Source organism: Branchiostoma floridae, chromosome 2, assembly GCF_000003815.2.
Source record: "Branchiostoma floridae strain S238N-H82 chromosome 2, Bfl_VNyyK, whole genome shotgun sequence".
Classification (NCBI taxonomy): domain Eukaryota; kingdom Metazoa; phylum Chordata; class Leptocardii; order Amphioxiformes; family Branchiostomatidae; genus Branchiostoma; species Branchiostoma floridae.
The window spans coordinates 18,263,097-18,282,689 of record NC_049980.1 but is presented as its reverse complement, the minus strand read 5'-3'; the positions used below and the strand labels follow the sequence as shown (position 1 = coordinate 18,282,689).

The window sequence follows — 19,593 nt, the reverse complement described above, 5'->3', positions numbered from 1 at the left end:
AGGTGGGGTAAAACTAGCCTAAATACGCAGCCATCAAATATCAGCAGTTGCTGAAAGCTTCGATGCTCACTAACTACTATGACTGCGCTTATTGAATATTATTGTACTAATATAACGTGTTTCATAATCTTTAGTTTTGAATGGGAAGCTAAAGTTTTGTCTCAACTATCATTTTAACATTAGGTATCTTATACGAAGTCTGCAAAACTAGACTATTGCCTAGGGCAGCTTGGGTAGTTGACATAGTTTCAACATGGCGGACTCGGACGACTGTTGGTTGTTTGTGCCACTGTTTTTGTTGTCGTCTGTCCCCTAACGGCAGGCGGAATTGGTAAAATATACGCTTCAGAGACCATCCGAGTACTTCATCAGTGAAAACTGAGGTAAGTAGAGAGGTTTAATCCTGTAAATCCTGTATTATGAAGCCCATTTTCCGAGCGGGACTGTTTCGAGCGGGCCCGAAACACCTGTTATGCATCAGAACTTTGTTGATACCGCTTGGACCTGACTACACGATATTATTGCCCCTCTGTGGGACATCTACTTTCTTAGTATGATAAGAAGCGTGAGAGAGTAACACGGAAAGAACAGAATTTGCAAAGATTTAAGAATAATTGACCATCGTTGGATGGATCGTCTTGTTGGAACATTTTCCAATCAGCTGAAATTAAAAAAAAGTCGCCCGCGGCCCCGTCCCCCAAGGGTAGAAAATGTACAAAGCCGTGCAGTAGTTTGTGTTGTTAAGCTAGTCACACCTCATATGTATTTCTGTGGACTGACGGGATAACGTTCTTGTCCTTTAGTTCTGAACATGACCCAATTTCAAATACTTTGAACATTAGTCTAATAAAAAATATTTAAATTGTGAATACAGTATTGCAATTTGAAATGTGCCCATGAAAACAAGTAAAATGCGGGTCATTTTGAACCTCTTTATTATGTACTTCGGACCAATTTTCGGATAAAAGCCCAAAATATGTGGTGTCATCATGATGAGTCAGACTTATGTCCCATGATACCCTTTGTTTGAGCTTTTGTCAGACTACAAAAGAGGACCCACATTGGGCCATTATTCTGTAGAGACATGATGTATGTACTGTGCATGATGAGCTCAACATATGGAAATCACTGGTTATTTGTCCTCAAATCCCTTTTATGATGTCTAAAATAAGACAATGGCAGAATGTAATGGCCTTTTTCCTTTTGACGTTTGACACACACCTCTAATTTGAATAGGTATCACTAGCTTCTGTCATTGATTTTTTGTCAGTATACAAAAGTATTGTAAGTCGCTCAAATTTCCAGCCACCCCCCCCCCCCCCCAGGTTACTTTTGCATGTAAACATACCTTAATATATCTAATATTGATTAGCATTTATAATAATCATATTTAGCAAATGTTAAAGTTGTTTGGCAAGTATTGCAAAATATGATGGACTAGCAAAAAACTTGAGTTTCAAGAGGTACTACCGGTCAGGGTATAGCTGGTTGGCCATTTTATTGATTACTTGACAAATTAATGCATGATTGCAATTCATATACTAGTATATAAATTGGTGAAAGAATAATCATATCATTAAGAATAAGATCCTATATAAGATGACATGGATCATAATTTTTTTGGTATTTGTGGATTTTCACTATCATTATCCTAACAATGATTGCTTTTTTGTCTCTTGTTTTGCTAGACTGTGACATAAAAACTGCAGGTTGGGATATTCAGAAGAATCAGACATGCAGGGTCCAGAAGTGCCAGTACGGGTTGCAGTCAGAGTCAGACCACTTCTTCCCAGGGAGCGTCTACATAATCACCAGGTCTGAAACATTCATCCATAGCTGATGGGTTTATATCTTAGAACTAGTTAGTTTTGAACAGAAAGGTAACTGGGATGTCACCCAGGATAGATAATGTAGGCATCGTGGTGTCCTTGCAATGATCGGAACATCCTGTACCCTATACCTTAAACTGCTGGATATGACCTGGCCAGTTCACAACTTTGCTTATGATCTACTAGTAACTTGAGATATCACATCAAAAATGATTAGGCAGCAAAATTTTTGTTTGAGTCAACAAAGCCCTAAATCTTGTAATCCTTATGGCAGCCCTATACTGTATGCATCTGAAAAATTTTCAACTGACTACTTCCGTTGTTTGCTGCATCAATAGGTGTGCGTGCGTGTGATACCAGGTGCAAACCAGCTGGTTCTTGGAAAGGACCGTGCCTTCACGTTCGACCACGTGTTGACATCCAAAACGTCTCAAGATGAAGCATACAGCAAGATTGTGGAGCCGCTCGTCCACAGCTGTTTTGAGGGATACAATGCCACTGTGTTTGCGTATGGTCAGACTGGGTCTGGGAAGACTTACACCATTGTAGGAGGTGGAAATACAGGTGTGTGCTACATTCTTGTTCATTATCTATGAACAGTGATGTGTCAAGTGCTTAACATTTGACTACTAGCCTTATTTTACTTGAGAAATTATGAAGATTCCCATATTTGAAAATTACCTCTTGAATTCACAGAATATCAAAGGCCATTTTAAGTCCCGTAATTAGCATATCATGTATAAATGTTGAAAGCTTGATCAACGTAGAAATGTACCTGTCCAGCCAGATTATGGTTTAGATTATTTATGGTGCCACTGCCTTACTATAATCAACAACACTGTTTGCACAAAGACTGACTGGAGAGCCTTTCAGTTTGTACCCACCTGCACAATGACCCAGTCTTTCATAGATGTTTACTTCAATTGAAAGCCTCCATGGCTCAGTGTTTATATTTAAGGATCTGGCAAAGTTCAAAGGTCTTCAACAGAATCTGTGCCAATACTTACAAGGGTAATATGAGATGGGAGAACGCCTATCCAACATTGTAATCAAATTAGTCTGCCTGCAGATGTGAACTTCAGAAGTCTGTTGTGAAACCAGATTGTTAAAATAGTGGATTGCTGACATTTAGACTAAATTTCAGTGAGTAGAACTCATAGAGTTTCAAAATACATTAACTCAAAGATCCGTTTTTAAGACTAAAGTTGTATTTTTTAGCAATAGCAGTTTACCTTTAGACAGCATTTTCCAATATGTCATGTACCTCTCAGTTGTGTTAACGTTCCATTTCATTGACTAAATGAGGCATTGCATTGATTTGTTTTGTCTCTCTTGTACTTGAGCAAGCTGCTTATTGATTGGTTCTGCCATTTTCCCCATTTGGTGACCTTTATGGTAAATCTCAGGGCTCTGCAAGTTATCCATCTTAGTACATACTGTTTGTCTGCATGAAAAGGAAATGTTAAATGCATGGATAATGTATGATTTTTGTCAAATACAGGTACAGGTGTTTTCCTTTTTTACAGAAGGAATTCTAGTGAACAAAGAGATGATTTCACTAAATCATTCATGGTATTGTAAGAACTACAATGATGAGTGTGTGACATCGCAAGTTACATTTTCCATATTTGATCTGAAATCATCTTTTTTCCAATATTTTAGTCAGTTTGATTCCAAGGTATTAATATCCATGCCCAGTGTCTCATATTTTCCATTGGAGACCAATTATCCACCAGACATGTATTATTAAACTGAATAATCCATTAATAGTTATCATTCATTTCCATAGAGAATACCTTATTGTCTACATGACATTTTGAGTAATAGCTCCAGTAAATCTTAAGAATCATGATTTCATAAACATACTACCTTTATTTGTGACAAACACTTACTAATAGATTATGTTACATGACAGATAATGCAAGTCTTGTCTGAAACTACAGATTGTTTTTTGCCCATGCAATTTACTTTTCTTGTATTTTTCAAATGTTTCTGTTGTTCAAGTGAGAACTTGTTGTCCTTTTTATGAAATATGATAATGATATGGAACTCAGACAAACCTTTGGTACAATTTATTGCCCTCCCCTTATACGTGTACTGCTAGTACTACATTTTGTACTTGTGTATACATCATTTTGCATGAGGTACCTTTATTTGATAACTCCTATGGGAAAGCAGTCCCAGATGATACATGTATCCCTACCCACTGTCTTTAAAGTATAGCTAGAAGTGAACCAATTATGACAGACTTGTGGATGAAGGTTAGACATCCAGGTAGGTAATAAGATATGCCAAAAAATAGCTACTCAAGCAACTGGATGTGACGTACATGGTATCAAGGAAGATTGGATAACGCAGATGGGGCAACAAATTTTCTGATCAATTTTTTATGCCTTTCAGAGCCTGTAATAAGTTGCGGCTGTCTGCCTAATAGTATGTTCCACCGGTAGTTGATATAGGGGTTGTTCCATTCTATGACTCATATTTGAAATTGAAAACCATAAATTACATTTAGTGATATTCTAAAAGTGATGACATAGTAGGGCTTGAAATATTGGAGGCATGATTTATGCACTGTTCTTAACCCAGAATTGGAGCCGTGCACCTAACTTTGATTACATTCACAGATGTAACTAAATGATTTAATAACTTGATTGCGTCTATGCAGCATATTCTTGAAACTTTAGTGTCAGAACAAAATTGAAATTTTTGTTATGTAATACCTAGCATTTCTAATTTTGCTGTAAAATGTCAGGTGCAAGTTCTGAAAGAAAGAAGTAATAGTTATTAATATTGGTTTATCGCACAACTATGACCATGCTTTTGTATACTAAATACATTTGTAGATACATATGCATGCATTGTATCCAACATACTAGTAGTCAAAACATTAGCTTGTAGTAGTTGTTATCAATGTCCAAGACAATGTACAGATAGTAAATCCTGTCCCTGTTGTAATTTCTTTCTTGGCCCTTTTTGTGTTTCAGACACCATTACAGAGGAGGAGTATGGTATCATCCCTCGTGCCATCAAACAGATCTTCTCCACCATTGCGGAGAACCATAATGTTGACTATACAGTGCTGGTCTCCTACATTGAGGTGTACATGGAAGAGTTGAGAGACCTGATTGAGCTGGAAACATCCAGCAAGGATTTGCACATTAGGGAAGACGAAAATGGAAACACAGGTATGGGACTCAAACTTAAGGTAGCAGCACATAACCATATTGTATTTTCTGTGTGTTTTCTTTCCAATTGGAAATATTTTTCACATTATCAATGTCTCTAAAGGGTTGTAAAAAAAAACACAAATAATTCCAATATTAATATATGATCTTAGACACTGACTCAGATTTTGAAAGGATACAGGTAGATATTGTTTTGAAAAGCTGGTCATGGTAGAATTACATTGATTTACCCTGAAGTTGAATAGAGAGATTTGCAGCTGAGAGGAGAGTGCTACAAAGTGCTACTCAACATTTAAGTGGTCTAGGGCTTTTGTTGACATTGCAGATGGCAGTGATCATGAAGTAGCTCTTAAGAGTCAAAATGCATGTTTTTGTGAGTAAAACAGCCTGACATTCCATTGTTTTCAATATTCAAACATTTCTCACGTCACAGATACATGTAACTAAAAGTCTGACCAAAATTGTATATTTTTAGACACTATTTCCCAAGCAAGTATGCATGAGCATATTATATTGCTGTGTATATGCATATTAAATACTGCTGAAATGTTTAGTCAGGATGTATCAAGTTTCATCACAAGAGAAAACATGTTTTGAAGTGACTGTAAGACGATATGGCCCAAGTAACACAGGGCTTTGCCATTTTGCTGTTATCAATGGAGCTTTTCACCATACTCATTGCTTTATGTACCTAATCTCTTAAGTACCACAGGACTGCTCATTCTCTTCTTATGTTAAGACTAATGAAAGCACTGTATACAGCTCTGTGTACAGCCAAATATTGTAATATATGAAAACAGAGCTGAACTGAATGCATTTTATTCAGACACTTGTTTTCTCTGTAATGTTTGCCTATGTGATATCAAGTGCTATCAAGACTGAGACATTCTAGATATTTTTTGTTGACAAGGATTGGATCAGTTTGAATAGAACTGTTGCTATTGGTCAGTAGTACAGTAATGTGTTTTATGTGTGATTACAGTCATAATTGGTGCCAAGGAGGAACAGTGCTGTTCTGTTGAGGAGGTGATGGCCATCCTGGCATCAGGTTCTGCCTCCCGACAGACAGGCACCACACTCATGAACGAGCACTCCAGCCGCTCCCACAGCATCTTCACCCTCGTCATCGAGCAGAGATGGCGTGACGTTGACACCGCCACTTCTCTGGCTCCAGCCGAGGATGATTTGGACTCCACCACAAAGGACACCCGCTTTGTGTCGTCCAAGTTTCACTTTGTGGACTTGGCAGGGTCAGAGAGAGCTCAGAAAACTGGCAATGTTGGGGACCGATTCAAGGAGTCCATCCACATCAACAGCGGGCTGCTTGCCCTGGGGAACGTCATCAGTGCTCTGGGCGACACGAAGAAGAAGATTTCACACATCCCGTACAGAGACTCCAAGATCACCAGGCTGCTGAAGGACTCCCTCGGAGGAAATGCCCAGACTGCCATGATCACCTGCATCAGCCCATCCAGCTCAGACTTTGATGAAACATTAAATTCACTCAAGTATGCCAACAGAGCGAGAAACATCAAGTAAGTTTGTTTTTTTCAAATAAGAAAGATATTTATTATTTTTGGTACATCATGACTACTTACTATATGCAGCTTGACAATGTATATACATCAATCATCTGGGAATAGTTTCATCATGCTTTAGGACACTACTTATCAAGGTTTTTGTACATAACTGGCATATGATTACCTGCATGCTGATGTCATAGAGCTCTAGGCTGAGATGAAAATATACCATCCCTTTTGTCTCCAACAGAAATAAGCCAATCGTAAACACAGACCCACAATCCATAGCCATGGACGCCATGCGGACAGAGATCGAGGCTCTGAAGGAGGAGCTGCGGAGACAGCGTGACGCGTACAGGGACCTGACGGAGACGGAACGGGATGCCACGCCAGAAGACTTGCGTGTCAGAATGCTGGAGGAGCAGCTGGCCCAGTCCAAGACTGAGTGTGCTCACTACAGGCTGTGTGCTGAGGAGGCCTACAAACAGTTTGTGGATGTGCAACAGGTATTTTTGTCGTAACAACTTTTCTTACTAAATAATTGCATCAGTACTATACTGTAATCCCTAAGATTGGTTAGACTAATTAAAACAATTACAGCTATTTAATTTTACATCATTTAGTGCTTGAAAAGTTTTATGTTGTCAAAATTACCAACAGTTTCTTGTGGCTGTTACTGATAAGTTGTAAATTCTCTTTCCTTTAATTGTTTCTTGTCTGTTTCTCCAGAGTGACATCCTGACCAAGAGCCAGGAGGCACGTATCCAGAACTGGCTGGACCTGATGGATGAGGTGAAGAATGAGGTACCCGGGGCCTTCATCCTTGGAGGGGAGGAGGCTGACCAGGAGGCCATGAACAAACTAAAGAAAGACCTGAAAAAGGCTCATAAGGACCTGAAATCTGATGAGGAAATCTTTGCAGAGAAGGCCAGAGAGGCCTCTCAGATGGCGGTAAGTGTTTCTGATCTGTTGTTTACAGAACAGGACAGGATTTGATAGGAAAGTAAGCACTGTCACCTGTTAAGTTGAAGGAGTGAATGCTTGCATTGGTTTGGATTTTAATGTTAAGGATAAGGATATAGAATGACCCTGATTTGATATGAATCCATTTCTTCATTATTATCAAAGCACGACTTTACTGGTGGGAAAAGTTGTCAGGTAAGGAGCACGGATCAGCAGGCAAATCTCCAATGTGGTGCATACAGAATGCTTCAGAAACTTCTTTTGCAACCTTCACATGCTTTCTTTGCAATAAAGCAGGTACCATCAAAGGTATCGCAATCATATTCAGTAGCAAAAGTATTGTATTGTAACAGTTAGGAGGTATGGTGAATCAAATTTGCAGTTTTGCCTTTTTCATTACTTTGTTTTTGTTTTCTTGCATGTTGACTGTGTGATACCTAACGTCCTACTAAGTGTCTAAAAACACTGTACATGAGCCAAAATGAACAGAAGTCAGTTTGGAAGGCTAAACCAAGAAATAAGTTTTTGTTAACACTCTGCCATGAGAGTGGTTCAAACTGACCTATTCAATCCCAATCAAAATGTATTTCTTGTGCTTAAGATTTAAGAATGAATATGATCTTACTTTCTGAAGGATGCACCACTGTCAATTGTACTAAAATCATTGACATCTGTACATGCAGGAGAGGATTCAGAAGCTGGAAGCAGAGAATCAGAGTCTCCGGGAGAAACTGGCACTGACGGAAGAACGGCTTGGGGAACAGGAACAGAAGCTGATAGATCAGCAAGTTCTCATAGAAAACCTACAACAACTGGAGTCTGATCAGACAAACTCAGTGGTAGGTTATCTTCTTTTCTGATATACAAGTATATGCTATAAACAATGCTATCAGTCACAAGCTGAACTCTCTGTAGAGGTACTCTCTGGAGTACTTTTTATCAATGAAAAAGTAGAAATTTGTACTTATACATACATGTAATAGAAATATTTATTGATTCATGGAAACCTTGTTGAATTAAGTACTGTTGATGCATCCTTTCTGTCCTAATTGTCTCTTACAGCAGATAGAAGTGTCGGACACACCAGATGTGTTACCCAGGAATGGTGCTCTCCCCAGTGCACGGGCACACTCTGCTCCTGTCAGGACCAAGCTAAGGAACTTCAGCATCGCCAGCTCCAGTCAGATAGGGCTCAGACCTGAATCCAGGAAGGTGAGTAGAAAAATCTTTACCAGTTGTGTTCAAAACTATGGTAACATTGACAGGTCCTCTTGTGATACATGCATTTTTCATTTCAGGCTGAAGGCTGTACATTTATGTAGTAAGCATATACCAGGGTTGAATTGAAGGTTTGCTACTTAATTCAAAGTAAAAGCACTGTTACACTGCATAACACATATCACTTCCGTCAGGTACATACCAGCCCTGGTGTGTTTTCCCTGGAGAGAGTCATCCAGAACTTCCGGGCTCGGAGCCACCTGCTCGCCAACCAGCTTGAGGACAACGACAAGGTCCAACACGAACAGTTTAGTGATGCCAGCGAGGAACAAAACAGTGATGATGAAGATGATCCAGCAAAGTAAGATCTAATTCTAAATAACATCAGTAACAGTTGCATGGAGTTATAGTTGTTTTCCTTAATCATACAAAGCTTTTATTTTGAATGGAAATTACACTAAACTAATCATATTCTAAAATGTCAGTGTTGTGTTCTTGGAGAATACCTTTACACTGCCAAAATATCCTGTCTTTACAAAGCTGTAGTTTCTTGAACATTATCAATATTGGTATTCCAGGGCCCTTGGGGGCACATGGAAGGTCAAGAGAAAGGCAGCCACTGAGCTTGGTGAAGACACCAAAGTTTCCTTCAAACTGGCCCTTGCTGGAGACTTACCAGATGATGATGGGGAGCCAATCAGGAGGGAGATAACAGACAAGCGAGAGTCTAAAGGTATGTTTTTTTTTGTATAGATGCTGTATGGAAGTAAGAATCTTGTCAAGGCTATTACAGGAAATTCAATGTCATATCTGATTTCCCTTTGGTATTGATACAGCAAAAACAAATTTGGTATTGATACAGCAAAAACAATTTGAAATTCTTGATTATAAATTTGTCTCCAATAATGTTTAGTTTTTTACCAGTAATGTTTATTTTTTGACCAGGCTCCATTTTGTTTTTGATGAAGATGACAAATAACTTGCTTGAACCTTTAATCAGTAGATGAATAGTCATTGTCAACAGGATTCACCTTTCCTTTGGTCAGATGAACTGGTGATCTAGTGGTGTGGTGCTCAGTATACCATGATATAACATGTAAGTGACATGTCCTTCTGTACAGGTGTGTCTATCTGGGTGGATCCCCAGAGTAAGAGCCTGAATGTGGAGGTAGAGAACCTACGAGCCAGCACACACGTGACCAGGCAGAGGATGAAGGAGTCAGAAGTCAGGTATATGGCAAGCATTAGACCAGTATACATGTGCATATCTGTCTGCAGGACCCATCCCTTTTTCCCTGGACAAAATTTGCTTCAAGCCGCGGGACGTCACATTTTTTACCTTATCCATCCAAAAAATCTGAACATCATGACATGAAATTGAAGTAAGCTTAATTTAAGATGACAGTCTTAACAACAGCAATAGGAATAGAAAACATTTGCTTCAGACATCCCTGGTAACACTAACAGTGAAGATACTGAGGATAAAAACATCAGAATGATTAAGAATTCCAATTTGTGGTCCCTTCATCATGTCCTGACTCTGATGTCTAATCTGTGGTTATTTTGGTAGTTTTACTTATGACAACTGTTTGAACAGGCTCCAGACTGCTAATCAGAAGATGCGAGAGCTGGCCTTAAATATCCGCATGAAGGAGGAACTGATCAGGGAACTGGTGAAGACAGGTGGGTAGACCGTTCTACTTGTCTTTTTGATTCTACAACTACCTGGACATAAATGGAAATCCATTTAAGGGATATTGTTATACTTTTGCCCAAGAGGTTATGTCTATGAGTTGTGAGACAAAGTGTTGATCTGAATGTCTTGTGTGTGTAGGTAAGGATGCCCAGGTGATGAACCGACAGTACTCAGCTAAGGTGCAGCAGCTGGAGAAGGATGCTGAGCAGGCCAAGAAAGAAGCCATGGAGACACAGAAGAAACTTCAGGAGGTGGAGAACAGGGGTAAAGGTCACATCCATAACTTTTAAGCAATAGGTCTTTGGGATAGAAACATTCAAATGTTGGGTAAAAGTATTGCCAAGCTAGACATATTCCTATGAAGCATGTTTCACACCAAAGATGTTAAAAAACTTTGTGTATAAAACGTTTTGAAGCATACATGCATGTCCAAATCGTTAGTGAAAGAGCTGTAACAGCAATATTGCCTCAAACAGCACATAGTGACATTACGCATTTCATCAAACTGTATGTACCCATGCTATGAACCTGTTTGTAATAGGACACCATGAGTCAAACGAGAAGGAGAAGCTTCAGAAGGACTTCCGTAAGAAGATGGAGACTGCCAAGTCCCGCGTGCAGGCCCTCGCCAAGAAGCAGAGAGAGAAGGAGAAGGTGGCAACCCTCCACGGACAGAATGACAAGAGGATCCATGACCTGGAGCTCAGCATCCGAGACATGAAACAGCAACACGACAACCTGCACAAAAAACTCAAGGCTGAAGCAGATGGCAAGGTATGGACAATGACACACCATTTTGAAACTTTGATTTTGGTTCTCCAGACTTTGTATCCATTTTAAAAGTTCCTGACATCTGCAGTTTGAGAGTCTTGGCAGTTTGAATAAAGTAATAAAAAAACTGCAGAAAAGATAGGCAATAGGATACCAAGGGTAAGACCTAAGAGGTTAGAGAAAACCTATCATCTTGTGCTGGAGAGAATAGTACATTGACTTTTATGTATTTTAGAATATGAAGTTTATACTGGCACACCTTATTACTCTAGACAAAACTGGAGAGAGAGCTGCAGAAAGACCAGCAAAGGATTAAAGACCTGGAGATTCAGAACCAGCAACAGCAGAAGATCCTGAAGAGGAAGACGGAGGAAGTCGCTGCAGCCAAGAAACGTCTCCGACAGGGCAGTGCTGGTACTCTGGGTAAGTACAGGCTGTTGGTTTATGTGCAGTTTGCTTTGTGAAGAAGAGACAAAACTTGTGGGCATGGATATCATGGTCATACTTACAACGGCAGCAATCCAGGAGGTTTAAGTGAGGATGAATAGGATAAGAGTTTCACTAAAAATAGCTGTGGAAGAAGTTTTCTGGGCTTTAGTTCGTAGTTTTAGACAGTTATTTTCTTACTCGTACTCATCGTATTATTTTCTTCCTTTGTTGGGTTTGTTGATAAAACGTACTCATCAGAGTTCTGATCCATCTGTTTGTCTGTCTGTCCTGTAACACAGGCTTTACTGCTGACCTGGAACAACAGAAGCTGGATGAACAGAGGCGCTGGCTGGACGAGGAGATGGAGAAGGTTCTGGAGCGGCGGCGAGGGGTGGAGATGTTGGAGGGAGAGCTGCAGAAACGGGAGGAGATCCTTGCCAAGAAGGAGGCCATGATCACGGAGAGGAGTCAACTGGAGATGAAGAAGCTCCGGTCTAGTCAGATCATCACTAAGGTTTGCAGTCAGACATTTATTTCTTCATGAGGAATGTTCATGTTGCTGTTTTTAACACTAACAAAATGTTAAGTTCAAAATGTGAAACAGCAAGCAGATACGAAGTCAAAGATAATGACCATAATGGTTTGCTTATCTTATAGTTTTAACACATTTATAAGACCTGTCAGCTATTGCAAAGCCTTTGAGACTGGTGGTTGTCCATACCAAAAGCAGTAGAACATTTGACTGTGGCTCCATGTTTGATGACTGCCTTGTCTGTCCATGCAGGACCTGACGACCCTGTCCTCTCGACTGGAGGAGGTGGACAGGAAGCTGGAGGAGCGGACTGGGGCCCTGTCTACAGGAGAGACGGATGAGAGACAGAGGGTTAAGGAGGAGGTCAGGACACTGCGGCAGGGCAGGGATAAGATATCCAGACAGAGAGATGCGCTGGACTCCAAACTGGCACAGGGAAATGTACTGGATCCACAGGTGGAGAACCAAGCTTTGTAAAATCATACAGTCTTGTTCAATCAATCAATCAATCAGTCAGTCTTGTTTGATCAATATACATGCAGACATCTGCAACATGAGGATTAGTCACTAGATGATAATCGCCGAGCAACCATTGGATTGGAACTGAATTTTACCATTGGATTATGATGCAAGATGTAGAAGTATAATTTATAGGACAACAAAGCACACAAGATGTAAAAAATGTAGCTATGACATTCATGGAGCAATCTGTCAAATATTTGGTCACTCGGAGGTTGCACCCTCCATCGGAAAGGGGGTCATACAGAATACCAGGTCTTAAGTATCTTTTGTTAATATAATGATCATGTTTTTGTCTGCAGGAAGAGCGAAGGCTGATAGAGTTAGATGAAGCCATCGAGGCGCTGGACGCTGCTATCGAGTACAAGAACGACCTGATCGCCAGCCGTCGTCAGGAACTGCGCCGCTCTGAGCTGACCCACAGTGAGGACATGCTGCTGGGGAAACTACATGCACTCTCCGTGTCTGAAACCAGGACTCTGCTCACCAAGTACTTTGACAAGGTAAGGGCATTATATACCCAACAGTATCTAACTCTTTAAGGTAACAATGTACATAGTACAGTAAGCAAGTCAATTTTCAAGAGCATGCATCTTAGATTTGTGGAGACAGCAAACATTTACATGGAAGGTTTTCCAGGTCATGTTAGGCTGACTGTTGTGTCTAGCCATCACCCCAAATTCTCACAATGTTGCTTGTTCAAGTGACATACAAGAATCAACAGGGAAAATAGACAATGTCGTAGCAAATTCTCCAAAGCCATAGTTAGTAGTGTCAAACGTTTTTACCTTGTTGATAACAGTTACTGTATGAAAACTTGATGATTCCAGTTTGATAACATCAAATTTACATTAAACTGGATTGATACAACTGTAGATCTTTTTTGCAACTAACAGTGTATCTTACAGAATGCCCACTTATGATACTATTATTGATCTGTCCCTTTGTGTTCCCCAGGTGATTTCCCTGAGGGAGGGAGAGCGCAGACTGGAGCTGCAGTATGGGGAGATGGAGCTGAAGGTGGATGAACAGAACAGGGTCATCCGAGAGATGGAGGCCTCACTACAGGTAGGGACACACAAGATATTTCATTAGCTTTGTGTTTGTCAAAGTTTGTATTTGTTTCAGATATATCTTTCAAATAAATGAAGTCCTGGTGATACTTTGGTTAACAATGGAAGGCTAGAGGTGGGGATTATAGCTCCAGTAAAGTTTCTGTTGCTACCCTTCTGGAAATGATTGTAGGATGAAAACAAGTGTAATGTCTTGAATATTCAGCACATTGTATTTAAAGGATTAGTCATTCTATTATTCTTATGTTGTTTGAATTCTGCAGCGTGCTGCAATGGATACAGAAAGGAAGCTTCTCAATCAACAGAAGGAGTATGAAAAGCAGGTGCAGTTCTTGATGCAACAGGTAGGTGGGGTGGCTGTACTGTCCAAAGTGATTTGTTTTTGCTCAGATTTTGCCCTTGTGAGTAACCAAAGTATTGCTCACTGTAATGTTGTACTTATGGTTTACTTTTCTCAGGCATCAGAGGGCAGTAAGGAGACAACAGAGGAGACCATTGGCCAACTGGAGCAGAAATGCCAGCTTCTGGAGAAGGACCTGTACTACTACAAGAAAACCAGTCGAGACCTGAAGAAGAAGATGAGGGAGTTGGTGGCCAGGAGCGGTTCACATGGGGATGGAGATGACGTGGGGAGCAGCATCGCTAGTTCCCTGTCTGTCAGGGAGGGGGCGGTATCATACAGGATGGGTAGGGAGTCGGGGCTGAGGGAAGAAGTGAGGAATGGAGGCGCATCGTTGTCAGTGAGATTCCAGGAACCTGAGAGAGAAGGGGAGAGGGGACAGGGGGACACACGAGAAGACAGAAAGTCCACGTCCAGAAGAGACAGGCGGTCCCACAGTGATGACAAGGTGCCGGGTTCTCCCAGCAGGAAGGAAGCCGTGCCTAGAATCAAGACTCCCTCACAGACGGAAGATGAAGACGTCTTCCGGGACGTCCCACAGAATGGAGGGAGGGACAGCAGTGTCATACACAAGTCACGAATGCTCGCCGAAGAACAGAAGGACACAGTGACATCGCTGCAGAAAAGTTCTTACACGTCAGGTGACCCAAGTGGATCACTGCGGGAAATGACCCCAGTAAGGAAGGCCAGACGTGACCTGAGGCAGATCTCGCCAGCAGAAGTGTCGATGAGAAGGTCCCAGGCAACGAATGTCAGTCAGGCTTCGCTACCGGTGGACTCCATAGAAGCAAGTGCTGGCAGTAAAAACCCATGGTCTTAATGGGAGACTGGAGCTGCGGTTTGTCTCCACCAAATGCTGCTATCCGTCCATTTTGTTGGTTCTGAAAGAACCATAAAATGTCAAGACTGTAACTGTCAAGACTGTAACTGTAACTGTCTCAAGCATTCTTGGTTGAACACTGTTGAAACAGTTGGACAGTGTTAGCATGTTTCTGCTTTCTTGACAGCACTTTGGTTTGCCTTTGGTTTGCTTTGTTAAATATTTGCAATTTTTGTATTTTCTTAAGGTGATCTGATCTCACTTTTTCTTGGGACCATCTTCCCACTGTGCTTTGACAAGTACCAAGTAAGCCATAAATCTTAATGTCACAAAGTGTCCAAAATGCTCTGGCTTCAGTAATAATTGTTGTCTTATCATGATGTTCTATTGAACAGTGTTTGTCATATTGGTGCGTTTTTCCACAGTGATGTCAAATTCATGCTGTACTCCCTTGGACAGTGAAAACTTTGTTAGTGACAGGTCCTGTTACTGTTCTGTTACAGTTCTTTCATATAAAGCATTAGGGGAAAAATTGAGTACTGTAATTTGAGATGTGTGTTGTGTGCAAGGATGTATTGTACTGTAGTATGTTGGATTACAGAATAGAGTTATTCTTGGGCAAGAAATACTCTGCAGAACATACAAATGTATGATTCCTCTGTGTTGTAACAATTTTGCATATCTGTGTTAATGTGTTATGAATTGTTCAGTTTTGTATATAGTTTTGTATATGAAGAATGTTTTTGAATGATATGATATATTTGATGGTGATATTTATTGTACTTTGGTGTTTCGAACACTTTGGTGGTGGAAAATTGCTCTTTCTGATTAGATGCTCCTATGCAATAGTAATGAAGTGGCCTTATGTCAGCTTCCAGAAATAGTTCTAACTACCAGGGTAGTAATTAAAGAAGATTTTCAGAATCGCTACCACTTTAGTGCCACATTTTAAATATATTGTAAACACATATCTTGAAGTATTCCCTCCAGCAAATAAATGCACCTTTCTGGTGACTGTGTTGACGTGATTTGCTCTACTGTGGTAGTCTTGATTTACCGGTACACGTAATCTGTAAAATGTAGTTGCAGAAACAGAATGTGTCATACACAAACAGAGAATTAATCTACCTGATCTTCCAGGGGACATTGTAGACTCATTGTACAAAATCTTCCTTTTCAAAGTTGTTGTTTTCCACTATTCTACAACGAAGTAAAAAAACAAACACATTAAACTGATTTCAGAATAGGTATTTGGTCCTGTCAAGAATGGCATGATGGAAATCAACCTTGTTTAATGGGCATCATTTGTGAAAGTGATTGAGCTGCCTATATTATTGTTTCATGTGCTGTAATAATACATGCACTGCACTGAAAATATGATGGTTGTTCCTCTAACGCCATACCACTGAAGTAAACATGATCTTGCAGCTATTACTGATACTTGGAGGAAGGTTGCAAAATGACAGAAATTTGTCAAATTGATGGTCATTTCTGCCACTTTCTTTGAGGTTGCCATTAGCGGTACTGATTAGGCTATGATAAGGTATGTTACAATTTATGTATCCAGACCAAGGACATTGTAGTGGTCCTTGATAAATGTCATCAAACCTAGCTGTGTTCACTGTGTGCGCCTGCATACATCATATCCTTTACAAATGAGTAAGGTATGAATGTATGTGAACATCATTCATTTTGGTGGCCTTTTACCTGGGTGTTTATATCTGGCATGGGGTTGTCTGGGAAGCTTGTCTATCACAGAAAACTGTTCTGTCTTATTTTACAACCTTTGTCATAATTGCAAGAAATATTTTGCCCTTTTTTTTACTTGCGCTCAAATTGATATTGGATTGTATAGATGATGTCATTCCAAAAATCTCATCATCCCAAAATTAATGAATCTTGCACCCTTAAAGCTGCCGTACAAGAATGACATCTAGCATATAAAGGATGAACTGCAGCTCCCAAAATGTATCTTCAGTACAAGAGCAGTCTTTGGGGGACCGTCTTTGGGACAGGGTGCTCTACCAAACTGGCCTCTAGCCCTTCCACCTCATTTAAAACTTTCAATGAGCACCAAAAGTGACTTTGACATAGATCACAATCATTGTATTCAAGTTGACAATATACAATAGTATTTTAATACCAGTAGATTTCTTAACATGTACTGTATGCAGAAGTGACACCTGGCAAGTTTCAAACAAGTTGCAGTAAATACTAGTCTAGGCAATACAGTACCATTTCTGCACAAACTTTGTACCTTTGCTCAACAATGTCGGTGATGCAACCAAAAGTTTGATGTGCAAGGAAATTTCTTTAGTTGCTTGCATGGATCTCTACTTCCAGCATCCTGAAGAAAAATACCATACCAATTGTACACATTTATTGAAATGCACCTACAGAACAACCTCATAATTGCAATCAAAACTGAGATCATTCTGTTTCATACTTCAATTTCTTACCACTTTGACCTTTAGAGATGTCAAAATCCATTATCTATTACACATTGTTTTTAAGAGCTTGAGTCATGGTGATTTAAGAATTCTGAGAATTCTATGCTAATTGATTGAGATCACTCCACTGAGAGTTAAAAAATGCTCATAACAATGAATACATAGTACTTTTTTCATTGCATGCATGCTGTTTGTGTGATTTCTGTTGACCATCACAGTCACAGTAAAGAAGTAATAGAACATTTTAAATAAAAAGTACATAATGGGTCAATGACAGTAACTGTTTGTGACTGTCTCAGTAGGCAAAAACTCGGGCAGGTTTTCAGCAAAACAAATTTCATTGACTGGAGAAAATCAATAAAATACTCAGTCTCCACTGTCCTTGGCTTATCGGAACTTCAGTATATATCGTATCTTCCTCTTCTTGTTGCATCAGTCTACATCATTAGTTCTTGGCCTTTGTCATCACACAACCTTTTTTTTCATTCAATGGTTGCCAAAGTCAGTCTACATGATTAGACATCTGCGTGTGCATCAATTTTCAGCCGTTTCCCTCACCCCACTCCACTCCACCCCCCAAAATTCGACCATACTGTAGAAACTTGTTGCAAAATGAGCCATAAGGCCACACAAATTCAATTTGTTGCTTCTCTTTTTTAGAAAAAATTCTGGCAGGTAAAAAAAAAATAATAAAATTTTTTGCGAACAAATAATAAGGTTTCAGATTTCCTTAGCACATTTTATGCAACCAATCAATATGTAGGGTGGTCCCTGATTAGCTAAAGCCAATATTTTGAAAAAAACAAAACATTCATACCGTCAAAAATGACCATGTATAGGCACTGAAATTTGACGCCCATAGTTTGTCAGGAGAGTCATTGAGAATTTGTCAACGGAAGGTGTGGCCAATTTTTTTTTTTTTCGAATTGGTAAAAATAGGACAGCAGAATCCGAGAAGAGACAAAAATTTGTGGCCTCAATTGGAAAAAAATATTTAAATAAAATGTCGTAGAATGCCAAAAGCAGTCCCATGCCTGCTCTTTCCTTCTACAAAAGAGCAGCATCAGCTTGTACATTTATCTGATGGCTGGTGACATTGTCCTTTCCAGTTCCTCAGTCAAAATTTGGTAATGAAATCTTGGCATTTGTTTGTTTATGATTGAACATCATTAATTCAATGACTTAATAAAAGAACCCGCCACACTTCGAAAAGAGTAGAGGAACTTTTCCCGGTGTAAGTGGATCAAATCATTCCGGCAAAATGGGGTAGGGAATTTCCCGAGCAGCCTCATAACCCCAGCTTCGCCTATTGAGTCAGTTACCTTTGCCAAGAAGGTTATATTTTGCGTAGCATGTACATGTATGTATGTATGTGTGTAGAACACCGGCATAACTGGAGAATGCTTCGATGGATTGTATTGATATTTTGTATGTGGGTAATTGATAACACCTGGAAACGATTAGATCTTGGGCCCCCTGGGGGCTTGCTACGGTACTGCAGCGGAACTTCCGGGTTTAATATCTCAAGTTTTGGAAATGCTGTGGTCATGATTTTTAAGCGGTAGATAGCTCGTGGGACCAAAAGTAAGTGGTATAGATTTGGGCACCCTAGGGGCTTGTTTTAGAACTGCAGGGAGGGTTTAGTGTCAGACTTTGAAAGGGAATAACTCAAAAAGGGATTGATAGATTGTCATGAGTTTTGGTATGTAGATAGCTGAAGTGATGCCTCATATAATTACATATTGATTATGCAAATTGGAATCTATTTTGCATAATTAAGTAGAAAATCGTCTAATCACGCTCAGTTCAATTATAGGACCATTACAACATGTGAGAAAAGGATATTCATAGATATATATTATGCAAAATAGACCTAATTTGTATAATTAATGAGAAAATGCTATGTCATTGTGGTAACTGACAGGAACTTCATACTTGTATCATTTGAAAGTTATGTACAGGTGAACATTGTTAGCATTAATTATGTAAATGATGTCCTCATTTGCATAAATTATTGGAAAATGCAATTAAGCCTTGTTTCTTAACATATTGTGTACACCTGTTGTTTGAAGATGATCAACTATTATAATTTATGCAAATGAGGGCCTTATTTGCATAATTAATGACAAACAGAATTAATACAGCAGTTTTAAAGGGTAGAATCATTTGGCGGAGGTATGGGTCG

General features: G+C 39.7%; 1 protein-coding gene across 2 annotated transcripts; it reads left to right on the top strand.

Annotated features, from left to right (window-relative positions):
- Positions 1–193: 193 nt before the first annotated feature.
- LOC118410478 (kinesin-like protein KIF27) lies at positions 194–17,786 on the top strand. Of its 2 annotated transcripts, none has more exons than XM_035812216.1 (22): positions 194–383; positions 1,689–1,815; positions 2,168–2,393; positions 4,817–5,017; positions 6,000–6,552; positions 6,788–7,043; positions 7,267–7,488; positions 8,184–8,339; positions 8,566–8,712; positions 8,913–9,079; positions 9,297–9,451; positions 9,840–9,948; positions 10,316–10,401; positions 10,553–10,678; positions 10,956–11,188; positions 11,458–11,608; positions 11,914–12,128; positions 12,399–12,602; positions 12,968–13,168; positions 13,623–13,733; positions 14,002–14,082; positions 14,197–17,786. In XM_035812216.1, exons 2-22 carry the CDS (start codon positions 1,735–1,737, stop codon positions 14,956–14,958), a joined length of 4,443 nt encoding a protein of 1,480 aa, XP_035668109.1. In that variant the 5' UTR covers positions 194–383; positions 1,689–1,734; the 3' UTR covers positions 14,959–17,786. The 2 variants fall into 2 exon arrangements, with proteins under 2 accessions (XP_035668109.1, XP_035668108.1); XM_035812215.1 differs by having other exon boundaries at positions 195–383; positions 8,563–8,712.
- Positions 17,787–19,593: the final 1,807 nt, after the last annotated feature.